General features: G+C 37.6%; 1 protein-coding gene across 3 annotated transcripts in view; it reads left to right on the top strand.

Moving 5' to 3' along the window:
- Positions 1-13,048, top strand: part of PARD3B (par-3 family cell polarity regulator beta) — a 396,105-nt gene that overhangs the window by 181,422 nt on the left and 201,635 nt on the right. For all 3 annotated transcript variants that reach the window (XM_053947862.1, XM_053947861.1, XM_053947860.1), the window contains exons 8-10: positions 1,149-1,504; positions 3,086-3,225; positions 4,005-4,133. In XM_053947862.1, coding sequence (XP_053803837.1) covers positions 1,149-1,504; positions 3,086-3,225; positions 4,005-4,133 — 625 coding nt within the window. The remainder of the gene's footprint in view (positions 1-1,148; positions 1,505-3,085; positions 3,226-4,004; positions 4,134-13,048) is intronic.

The following is a 13,048-nucleotide window of genomic DNA, read 5'->3' as shown; positions in this document are numbered from 1 at the left end:
CCAAATCTACAGGTTATTCAAAATCCAGGGAAGGCTTTATGAACACTTCTTTTGGCCAACTTGTCTTAATTGCCTTACAGTGCACAGGAGTCTGAGCACGGTATTGTTACCATGGTATCAGTTCACAAAATTATAGAATGGTTTGGGTTGGAGGGGACCATAAAGATCATCTCATTCCAACCCCACAGGCATGGACTGGGATGTCACCCACTAGATCAGGTTGTTCAGGGCCCCATCCAGCCTGGCCTTGAACATTGCCAAGGATGAGGCATCCACAGCTTCTCTGGGCAACTTGTTCAAGTATCTTACTACCCTCTGAGTAAAGAATTTCTTCTTAATGTCTGGCCTAAATCTTTCTCTTTTAGTTTAAAACCATTCTCCATTGCGCTATCAGTATCAAGGGGAATAGTTCCATTAAATGCTCTAGCAGTTTCTGGTGTTGCATTTGAGCACATCTGTAAAAACACTGATTATGTGAAGTCTGCATATCCACTTTGCAAAAGGTTACTGCTTGAAAGATGTGAGTAATATCGACCTATTTATTTATCCGTTTATGTAGAAACACAAATAATTTGCACCATTTTGATCACCAGGGTTTTTTTTCTAGTGTCAATGTATCCCATACCCTCATCCTATTTTATTGCTGTGGAATCAGCCAGCAGTTGCATTAGGGATTACAAAGGAATCTGAGGAGCAATTAGACTGGACTTGGAAAAAATTGAGAGTTGAGCTTGCTTGGAGTAGATGTATTCACCAGAACAATTGGTGATGAGTGCTCAGTGTGCGTCTATGTGAACAAGAAAATATGTGACAGACAAGCTCTTGAAAAAAGCAGCAAGCTGTAACTTCAGCAGTCTTGCCATCAGAAATTCCCTTTCTGATGCTCTGCATGAAGAAATGTGTTCAGCAGTTTATTCTGGTTGATAGTTTTCTAGCAGCTTAGGAATTCCAACAGATATGTTGCTCCTACTTGAAATGTAAGGAAATGCTGTATTTTTGAAATCTTATTTCATGTGTACTTTTCTAAAAAAAGGGACACTGTAGATGTGAACATAAGGTAAACTTTCATCTTATTCTCTGTAAACAATTTCAAATTTTGCCCACTTTTTCTAGTTTGTCATATGAATTTTCATACCTTTCTTTTAAAGGGCTCAGGACATCTTCCGTCAGGCAATGAAATTTCAAAGTGTCATCTTGGAAGTCCTTCCTCCATATAACCGAGAACAGTATGAGAAGTCTGCTATTGCTCCTCTTTGTATTCTGAATAATGAAGAAGGAGTTACAAAAACAAAAATTCCACCTCCTCTTCATCCAAAACCTGCTGTGAAAACAATTAATATTTCTGGAGCAATCTTGGAGTCAGGTGTACAGGGAGCACTGCAACAAGCTAAGAGCCCCAACCTCCCACGTCTGGGTAGAAAGCCTTCTTCTCCCTCACTGTCTCCACTTATGGGCTTTGGTAACAAGAGAAATGCAAAGAAAATAAAGATAGACCTAAAAAAAGGTAAGTCTTTGGATATGGTATGATTAATTTGGTATCAATGTCACAAGTGGCATTGAAAATACAAGCAAGTTATTTATCATTTAAAAGTTCCAAAACTTTCAAAAGGTATAGGTATGTAAACAGTAATGTTTTCTATAGTGGGCTTTCTTTATATTTTGGATGTATGTTATCCAGATTTACTGATCAGGTCATCTCTGTTACTGGCTGTGGAAGCAATTCCATTAGCAACAAGTGATTTTAAGAGATAGTTCAGTCTTTGCACAAGTATAGAACAAAAGTTTGAACTGTTTGCTGGTGACCTTTATTATTTTATTTAACCTGCTAATTGACCTCGACAGTGTTATGACATTCTTATAAAGATATGTTTAAAAATCTACTCTTCTCTGTTTCATGTTTTCCAAGAGCTTGACCACAGTTTTACTTGTCTTTTCCTTTTTTATTTTCTGCAAACCTTTTTTTTTTTTCTATTATATTTATTCAGCTGTCAGGAGGCCAAATTTGTGTGTATATCATTAATTGCTGCACCATGCAGCTGTCTGTCTTTGAATGGAATAACATGTTTAGAAATGTGTTAAAAATGTGCTTAAGCAATTTCTAATTAGCATTTGTATTTTCTATTTGGTTTCTGTCTTTGATTTGGCTAAGAGTAAAATTTGATCCTAGAAGTGGCCCTTTTGAAAACTATCTGTAACTTTATTCTCATAACACATTTTGAATGTAAGCAAGCTCTCATTTCTTAATTTTTGTTGTTTCTTTACTTAAATCACTCCTTTTTACTTCTGACCTCTTCAGCTTTGTCTTAATAAAACCTACTTAAGAATTTCCTCATTCTAGATCTAATGCTTTTGATTTGGAAACATTTGTATTTTTAGAAGTTATAGCAATGTGATGCTGACATGATGATATCTTTGAAAACTATCACATGGGTAGAAATACCACTCAATAGAAAAAGATTTTTATGGACTCTGCTATTCCCAGTGATTTTAGTGGCTTATAAGCAATACCTGCTAACATTTATTTTACTCCCTAATTACTTGTTATAGCATATCTGTTAACACTTGAGGTTGTTTATTCCTAAGCAGCAAACAACTTCACTACTGGAAGTGTAGAAATACCACTTTGTCCTTTCTGAACAGCACATCACCAAGTTTTGCATTCAAATCATGTGATACTTTTCCCATTTACCAAATTTCAGTAAAACCTGCTAAATTATATTTATGCTTATAAATAAACAACTCCAATTGCTCTGAATCCAACAATTGAAGACTAATATTTTAATGACCTAAAGAAAAGGTAAATGTTTTAAAAAGAGAGTTCTTTCTTGTTTTTTATTATTATGTGCTTACCCAAGTGTTTCCATTCTGTAGCTGTTGTAAGAGGGTTTGTGTATGGGTTTGGACATCAGTAGACTTCTTCTCTAGACCATGCTGGAGATTGGCTTGTGTTTACAGCTTTTTGTTTGCTTTCTCTTTAAGAGTTAACAGGAATGAGTCTCCGGGATCTGGCATTGTTTGCTTACTTTTAATGTTAATTGTTTACATGTTGAAATTTATGTTGTGAGTTCTTTGTCTGACATTTTAGGTCCAGAAGGACTTGGTTTCACAGTGGTTACCAGAGACTCTTCAGTACATGGTCCTGGTCCAATCTTTGTGAAGAATATTTTACCAAAAGGTGCAGCAGTAAAAGATGGTCGTTTGCAGTCAGGAGACAGAATCCTGGAGGTTAGAATAAATATCCGTTGTATTTGCGTTGCTTAAAATTGATCGCTAGCTTTGTCATAAATCTTCTATTTCCTCATATATATTATTGATGCATGGAACTACAATTCTTGTCCTTGGTTTAAAAAAAAGTGACTCTGAGTTTCTGTGTCACTTGTTTGTCAACAAGTGCTTTACACCATGAGGTGGAAAAATGGTTCTTTCACAAGGGTCCATGGGGTGTTTGAACAAGGGGAACCTGATAAGATCTTGATTTTTAAAGCAGATAAATGTACTGCTTGAGGACCAAAACATGTCTTGCCTCTTCAGCCACATCCAAAAATCTCCAGTTAATATCAAGCTGGTAAAGTGCTCATTTTAAGGCAATTTTGCTCAAATCGGTCTGTTGAAAATTTTCAGATATCTTGTGACTTACAATCTTATTATCTAATGGGTTATTTCTACTTACTAACCTCAAAACGCTCTTAAGGTAAACAGTTTTAATACTAAGGTCTTGTTTCTGCACTTTTCATCTTCAAAGTGCTTTACAAACTAATTAAGCTTCACAAACCCCCTGCAAGGCGGGTAAGTACTACAGAGCTGCTTTAACAGATGGTGAAAATGAGGAGGAGAAAGGTTAAGTAATTTGTGCAGGGCCAGAGGGGGAGGCAGTATGGGAGCTGTTGCTGATTCTTCTTTGCTCTCAGTCACTGAATGACACCTGTGTTAGGTGAGGGAAACCTAATAAACCTGCTAAAAGGCAGCCAGAGATAAGACGTCCTCTATTCTTTTGTGGCTGGTAGGTGAATGGACGGGACATCACTGGCAGGACCCAGGAAGAGCTTGTAGCTATGCTGAGAAGCACAAAGCAAGGCGAGACTGTCTGTCTGATTGTGGCTCGTCAGGAGGAGGCCTTTCTACCTCGAGAGCTGGTAAACTTGTTATTCTTTCCCAAAGAGTGATTTTGAAACAATTCCATGGTTAAATACTATCCCAGGAAATAGAAATTATGTCAGCTGAGACATGCCAATGAAAAAGGTAATCACGTAAGGCTTATTTCCAAGAAGTATTTATACTTACATTTGATTTTGAGGATGTTTGATTTTTTTCTACTATAGATGCAATTCCACACAATCTGATTTTTCATCCCCAAAAATGACAGCAGAAGCATAACTCACAGGAGAATACTGTAAATTAATTTTGCAAGTGTGAGGTCAAGCATAACTAAAAATGGGTTATTCTCTTTCAGAAAAGCAACAAGCTTTAAACCAGAAGTTTAAAGTGCATGTAATGAGCCTGCAGCTTATCACTGACAAACTAGTGAGGGTGACTGCCCCCAGGAGATGTCTCATAAGCCAGGTGCCCAACTGCAGGCGTGGTGAGGAATAGAACTCTGCTGCACTCCTCACAAATTTTGGAAGCAAGCTTTTCCTTGGCTGCTAGCCTTTGACTTAATAGGCTTTTGCTTGTCTTTTTGCCATCTCAAGTGCCTAATTTTCACTTTTGTTTTTTATTAACACTGGCATGAAACTGTGTTCTCTTTTCTCTCGCATAGAGAACTGCATCAGACTAAAAGTACTATCTGATACATGCTCGTTTCCCCTCAGAGAAGGTCATTTCTTTGGTTGCCTCTTCTTTATCTTGATTGATGGCTATACTTGACCTTTCATTAAGTCCTCAGGATAAGGAAAGGACAGCATTTCCTGCTTTTGTCTCATTTTATCTCCTTCAAAGAACACAAACCGCCTTCATGCTTTCCTTAAGATGCTGCCTTCTTGCTTTTCCTTTAGACTGTTGTCAGGATCTTCTACAGAAATACTCCATTATGCTTCCCCACAGGACATTACTGACAGTTTTCCTCTTGTTTCCCTGTTACCAGTTGGACCTTGTTGAGGTCAGGGTTGCCCATGACAGGATAAGGAGTTGGAGGGGATTCAGGTTCTCTCATGTGAGTCTTTTCTCTTGTGCCTCTGGTGCCCAGTTTCTCTCATGAGCAGTTGTGAAGTGTCCTAGCATAACTATTTTTGTATCCATTTTTCTCTTACTGTGTAATTTTCAAGGAGCATAATGACAGTTTTCAGCCTTGTAATTGGGCATTTGTTGTCAGTGATTGCCAAAGCACCAAAGTTGGTCATTGCATTGCTCTGCTGAGTAACCCCTGAGCTGTAGAGCCAGTGTCTGTGTGGATCAGAGGAAAAGTCTTAAAGTACTAAATTATCTATTCTATGTAGAATTTCTTTTCATTCACTGGCTCTTCTAAATAAGAGCTTACTTTTTGAAACTGCTAGCCATTAACAGTGTTTTCTGGGTTTTTTAAGTTATAAAGCACATTACTTAAAAAATGTACTTTAAAAAGTATGAGTTCTTCTCTCTTCTCTCCTGTTCCCCCAACATTATATGTTATTATGTATTGTCATAGTGCAAATTCTTCTGGAAATCACTGTAGCAGTGTGTGTGTATAAAAAATTGGAAAAATCTAAAAGCTGTTTATAATTTCTACCTGCCACAATTGTGTGATAATAAATTCTAGTCTCTACAGCAAGGATTAACTACCTTTCAAAAGGTGATTTACTTATGACTGGCATGATTGAAATCCAGGAAGTAGCCACATTTATCCTGCTGGCTTGACCTTCTCTTAGATTGCTTTCTCTGTGATAGAATGATGCACGAGTGATGCCCCTCACTGTAACAGTGATGATGTGGGAATTCTAATGCTGCTCTGTGTTCCTCATTACCTCAATCAAGTAGAACATAATAAAAATGAGAATTACTGAAATATATTACATAAATTTATGGAACCAGCCCATCTAAATTAAAAAGCCCTTCAGCAACATCTGGTAGCTTACAGCAGAAGTGTGAGCTACCATCCCACTAAGCTACCAGATGTTGATGCTAACACAATGCTTGTTATAATTCATGAGGTGTCTGAGAATAGTCTCAACAAAGATTAAAAAAAAAATTGGTTTAGCTTTTTTGTTTGGTTTCAGCTTTAGCCATGATATTACATTGGACTAATCCTCTGCTACCTCAAAAGTTACAGTACTGTTTTATCAAAGAGGAGAAAAATGCCAGCACTTTAAATGTTTGTTTTTGGAAGGAAAAACAGTGGATAATCCAATGTTTTTCAAGGACAGCTGTAACTGAGTGCCCTGATGGTGTAACATGCATGCAGAATTTACCTGAATACTTGGGGATTTTGTTAATGCCTGGCAATAATATGGTAATTGCTCTATATCAGACTTGTTCTTGCTTCGAGCAGGTCTCCAGGAACTGTAATCTGAGATGTTTTCTTTAGATTCCCTGTTATCTGTTAAAAGAAAAAGAATGGCCACCTAGTAAATGTACCCACTCCCCACAGTTTCCTGTGGCAAAGATACGTCTGGAAGCTGGACCCACTAGAAACGCATGCACAAAACCACTTTTGAGCACGTTGCTCCACTAGAACTGGGTTTTTATGTGGATTTGCTGGAGAGAATTTGATAACTGCATGAGCACAAAGCAAATAATGCAATAAAGTCACACTGGGTGGCATTTTGCTGCGTGGGTCCATAATAATATAATTTGACTTTACCTTGTAATAAAGCTGTGGCTTGGGGAAAGCTTGGTCTCACGAATATTTTCTCTTCGGTATGATAGATGGGAGCAGAGTCTGGGTGTTTTGTTTCTGTGATCTGTGCTTATGAATTGCTAGCAAGTAGAAAAATATATTCAGAGTAGCAAGCCTTTGTCACAGCAGCCGAGATGTGATACAGATGAGGGTGAATCAGTGTTGCAAAAAAGTATTATTACATTTTAGGCAATTGGGGCTTTGGTTACACTGGTTATTGCAACATCTGAGAGTTACACAGTTACAGTGTTTGTGCATAACAAGGGAAAAGACTTGAAAACCCAAATTTGTAGGGTTGTTACTCCTTTAAAAAAAAAAAAAAAGAAAGGGAGGCTCTAATGATATTATTTTTATATATATTTTGAAACAGATTAGTGAAGTAGAATTTGGACCAACCACACGCTGTCCTCCTTATTATCCAGTTAGCCAAATGTTCCCAGTAATTCATGCCAGCTGTTGACAATGTAGCAGCTAAATAAGGAGCTGATTCCAAAACTCCAGGGGAAGATCTTGATTTGCTTAATTACCACAGTCTATGGAGTGGCTGGTGATTGGTGTGTTCTTTAAGGTGCATTCGGGTTTTAAACTGTGTAACACTCTTTTCTACAGGATGGTCAGTATTACAGACAGAAACTGGTTCAACTGAGTAGGTTTAGATTTTCCAGCTCCTCTCAAAGTGAATGGAATGCACATCAAACTGTGGCTATCGTTCTATTGTGTTTTGGAAATAGAGTGTTTTAATCATGTGTGTCCATTGCATCATGTTTTTTCTCTAGGGAAGTGTATGATCTGAAAGTACCATTTCTTTTAATAATGATGCAAAAATTATTTACTTGCCCATGTCTTTCTTTATCCCTGCATTAGTAAAAAAGGGAATACTGCTTGGATGAGAGCAGCTCTGGTGCAACCCATTCTGTGCTATGATCCTTTGGAATTCTTTATTCTATATGATACGCACCAGCAGAGAAATGTGACTGTTTTGCAATTTCCAGAAATAGTATAGCACCAAAAAATTTGCATGCATTTTTCTGTAAGTTAGAGCATATACATTGTAATTTTTGCATACCCTTTATTTTTTTGTTTTAAAAATCTCTTTGACTTACAGTTGCAACTGTAATTGCTATTTCTGTGGTTTCTTGGCATATTAACTGATGCCTGAAGAATGGGGAATGAAAGGGAACAAACCATAATTTTTATAACAATAGCTAAATGAACAACAATATACTAAACTTGGTATTGGTCTTTAAGTCTTTTTTTACATGTGTATTATACAGGATGGAAGGAAGCAGGATGAGTGGCAAGTTCAATTAAGCATTTTTTTCTACTTACCATATGATTAACTTTTATGTTTTAGTCTTCCCCCAGTTAATTTCTTCCACTGCCTTGAACTTATATGCCTGAAGGAAAACCAGTTGGCCTATTTGTTTTAATATTCAAAGCTTAATTTCTATTACTTCCTTTTAATTGTTGCTTGCCTTTTTATGTGCAGGAAATAATAGGTGAAATTACAGCCTAGACTTAACCATTTTTGCACCTGTTTTTGTAGTTCAAAACCATGATTCTAGTGCTCAATTATCCAGAAATGGACAAATAATTTCAGTCAGAAAGTGATTCCAGCAAGTACTATTTGTGTCTACACAAACATATATTTTTAAAGACAAAACATTGTGTATTGCAGCCCCTCAGAGGTTTTCAGCTTCATTATGTATTTCAGAAGATGGTTACTATTTCATTATGTCTTAGAGTACTGGAAACTGTTCTTTGAGGTTTGTTGATTAGTTGTACTCTTTACAAAAGTCAGTGAGAGATCAGCTTTAAGAAGGAATGTGACAATTTTTCCTATCACATGGAAAAGTATCTCTTTATCCAGGGTTTGTGTGTGACTCCCTAATTTACCAAATGGAAATAAATTGCATGGTAATCTGTGTACCTTTAAAAAGTGGTTGTTTTTTGAGCTCTCATATGCAGTGAAGTGTCCATAAGGGTACCAGAACAGCAAATGTGATTTTTCTATATGATAGCAGTTGTGAGCCTTTTTGAGGCCACAGAGACCTTATTGCATCTGGTCTACTATTGCTTTCTCTGTCAGGCCCATCAGAGTGTTATGATCCAACAATTATTTGCCTTTCAGAGCCCACTGTTCCTATATTCCAGCAAATATAAGGAACCTTAAAAGGATGGTCTGAAAGACCTGGTCATAACCTTCATTGCCTGCAAAAACCTCTGATGGTACTCTGCCTGCTGGTAAAAAAAAAGTTAGAGAGGATACAAGTAAGGAGAGAAAATGTTACTTGTACTATGAGGTAATATATTCATAAGATGTGTTATGGGATTACTGCCCAAAATTCCTAGATTTAGGAACCCTACCTCAGAACCCTGGGAAATGAAAACTGCTTACTTGAGTAAGTCTTAGCTCTGAGGTTGCCCGAAATTATTTGGAAGCCCACTTTAATATATGAAATCATAAGTATACATACATCAGAATAGAGGCATATAAAATCTGGTCTTAACAGAAATTGAATTTTCATATATTTTAGATGCATTTACCCAGATCTACAGCATTTACATTTAATAAAACCAGAGTATTTGGGCAATTTTTAAATCCTGCTAACAAATGTAGTGCCTTGCCATTTTCAAGGGTCACCAGTTCTATTACATATACCATATGAACATATCAAAAATCTTTCTGTCTTAGAATACATAAAGAACTTAGAAAAATGTTTTCCTAGGGTGACTTAATGTAAAACATACATATGTGGTGTTTGAAGTAGACATAAAAGAATTATACCCTGCTTATTGCTTTGTTTACCATATCTTTAAAACAGTAAGCACTAAAATGAGTAAAGAGTTGGATTTGTAGATCACTGTGTTGTGACCTGTGCCCGGAATGAATTCTGAAATGATACATTAGCAGTACCCTTAAATTCATGCTGAAAATACCACGCAGCCTCCCATCTTCATGTGTGAGAAGATTTTAGGCTCTAGGTGCCAAGGTGTATTAACTGCATAAGGCTCCAGCTCAGTAGGGTGTGTAAGCACAAAGCTTACTCCATCCGTGGGCTGAAGATGGGTGTTTTCACAGTGAGGCTGACCTTGACTGAGGACTGAACTAGGTACTTTTTCTTCCTCTGTTTCCTACAGTTATGTAGCTTAAAAGGTTAAGTGAGACTGTATTTTTTAATGTTGAGGAGCAGTGTACACCAAATTACAGATACAAAACTTCTGCAAGGGCCAACCGTTTCTTTGGTGGGTTCTTCTACGGGGAGTCAAGCAAAGTGGGGAATCTCCATTTCTGAAATGCACTGTAACTGCTTTGGATGAAGAGCTGAGTCTAGTTTTGTCAGTTTTTGAAACTATAATTCCAGAGAGTCTACATAATTCAAACCAGACACATTCTATCTAACATGACACAAATTTGTCGTGTACTGTGTTAGTGTTAAAATTATCCAAGCATGCTATCATATATCTCCATGGATTTGCTACCGCCTTTCTTGCCTTAGCAGGGTGTCCCATTAGTGGCCATTTAGTTTTTATTCTAGTATGAAGTACAGATAATTTTAAAGAAGCCAATATAAGTGTCAGAAATGCTAAACATGAATACATGCAGCAATGATTTCAGTTATTTACTAGATTATGACAAGATTACAACAGTGTATTACCTTTGAGTATTACTTTTGAGAGTGTTACAAAATGTCTACTGCAAAATACAGTACAGATTTTATAGTGACTGAATGACTGACCTGTCAGCAAAATATTTCTTAATTGTGGCTAAGTGCTTGGAAAGAACATGGAGCATGTTGCAAATAGGGAGTATCTTCTTTTTAGCTTTTCTGCCAATAATAGTTATGTAGTGCCACAATTTAAATGTTTTTATCAAAGTCATTGCAAAAGCATGCAAATGTCTTATTTCCTTTATAAACCTTTGAAAATAACCCTCCTGAGTGTTTTGTCTTTTGCTGTCAGCTCTGAATGGCACCCCAGGGGGCTGACATCTCTTATCAGAAATGAACAGCCAGGCAAGGGGCAGTCAGCATATTGAGAGGCCATATTAGTGTGTTGGTCAAGGGCACCAGACAGGTACTGAAAGGTCTCTTGTTGTGTCAAACAAATGCTATTTCCTTCCTGCCTGAGAGCAAATTTTTTTTGTAAGCTTCTCTCTTGGCAAAAAACACAATAAGGATATATAAGGCAGCCTTTCCAGTGAGAGATTAGCATTAGGTTATCATAAATCCACAGATTAAAAGTGCTGTAGTCAATGAGAATAGATATTGTAAGATTAAATAAAAGGACTAATTGAAAGTGGTGTGCCATGGTAGACAGAGGATTGACACAATATTGTGTAGATATAGCCATGGACTAAGTAGAAAGTGGAAGAATAAAATGCACAGTACTTTTCTCAAAGGTTATAGTTCTGATTGTACTGCTCCGGTGACTTAGCAGTTGTGTATAGTGGGAGAAGGCTAAAAGTATGTTCTCTGTGGTCTTTAAAATTCTGAGAATTTGTTGGTGATACCAGTAAAATTTTAGATTATTTTTAATAATCATTTGTTATAATATTTTAATTTAAAAATCAGATATCTGAGGTAGAGATGTGCTTCTAAAAAATTAAAATCATTGGGAGAAGATTAATTAAATGTATCCTGAGACCCTTAAATACAGGTTTTCAGCCTGCATTGCTGAATATTATTTAGTACTGTGTTATTAGGGCTCTCTGCTTTCATATCTAGCAAACTCTGTTCTCTCACCTTCATATAAACTCTACTCTGAACTTGTCTGTCTTGTTTCTGGTGATTCGGTAAATGTCAGACTTGATTTTACTGAAGTTGCATGCAGGTATATTGGTAGATTAAAACATTCCTGTCCTGATTTCCCTTAAGAGGGATAGTACCTGTTTGGTTGTTTGCTCTGTTCTGTTTAACCACCAAATCTGGACAGCAAGTGGAAAGATTCTTAGACAACTTCTGTCGCCTTCTGATTCAGGAAAGAGAGAGGAGATTTTTGTCTTCCCCAAGCAATTGAGAGAGGTGGGGAGCTGCCTAGTGTGCTGGCTGGTGCAACCAGGAGGGAGCTTGGAGCAGAAGCTGTGGCTGGCAGACCACTATAAATATTAGAGAACAAACATCACTAAGCTGCAGAAATGTGCTTATCAGGAGGGGACTGTTCAGAGCTTGCTGCAGCTGTAGAAGCCACTGAAAGCTGATGGCTAAGATTTAGCAAAGCTGAAGGAAGAACCTGCCCAGCAAGGACAAAATAAACAGTGGAGACTGACTCTTGAAGTGTTGGGTTGTTTTTCAGTTTTGTGTTGGAATTTTTTGGTTGTGGGTGTGTGTTTTTGTTTTTAACTTCAAACTGTGTCTCTGCTGAGTAAATTTTATTAATACTTTAGAGTGTTCCTATCTCGATGTACCTTTCTTAAAGGAAAGAAATGAGTAAGAAATTGGGCAAAGGGAACAAGAGACCTGCATGGATGAATAGAGAACTCCTGTCATTACTCTAGCATAAGCAGGAAATACACAGGAGATGGAAACAGGGTCAAATCAATTGGAATGAATATTGAGGGGTTGTCAGAGTAAGTAAAAACAAGATAAGGAAGGCCATAGCCCATCTGGAATTAAATCTGGCCACAGATTTCAAGGGCAACAAGAAGGTTTCCTTCAAATACATCCATAACAAAAGGAAAACCAAGGATAATGCAGGGGCATTACTAAACATAACAGGGAGCCTGGTAACAGAGGATGCAGAGAAGGCAGGTTTGCCAAGCACCTTTTTTGCATCAGTCTTCATTGACAAGGCCAGCCCTTGGGATTCTCTGACCTGGGAGACAAGGGTAAAGGAACGGTGGAAAGAATTTCCTGTGGTCAGGAAGGATTGGGTTAGAGAGCACCTAGGCAAACCTGACATCCAGAAGCCCATAGGCCCTGATGCAGTGCATCCACGAGTGCTGAGAGAGCTGTGGAGGCCATTCACAATCATCTTTGAGCAGTCGTGGTAGTCAGGAGTGGTGCCCAAGGAGTGGAAGAAAACAAATATTACCCCAGTCTTCAGAAAGGGCAAGAAGGAGGATTCAGGGAACTCTGTTTACTTGGATGACATGAAGGTAATCAGGAGTAGCCAGCATGGATTCATTAATGGTAAATCATGCATGACTAACCTGATTGCCTTTTACAATGAAACAAATACCTGGATGGATGAGGGACATTGTCTACCTCGACTTCAGCAAGGCTGTCAGCACTGTCTCTC

This window comes from Vidua chalybeata, chromosome 7 (genome assembly GCF_026979565.1).
Source record: "Vidua chalybeata isolate OUT-0048 chromosome 7, bVidCha1 merged haplotype, whole genome shotgun sequence".
Lineage (NCBI taxonomy): Eukaryota > Metazoa > Chordata > Aves > Passeriformes > Viduidae > Vidua > Vidua chalybeata.
The sequence above is the reverse complement of the archived record's forward strand: the minus strand, read 5'-3'. Positions and strand labels throughout refer to the sequence as shown.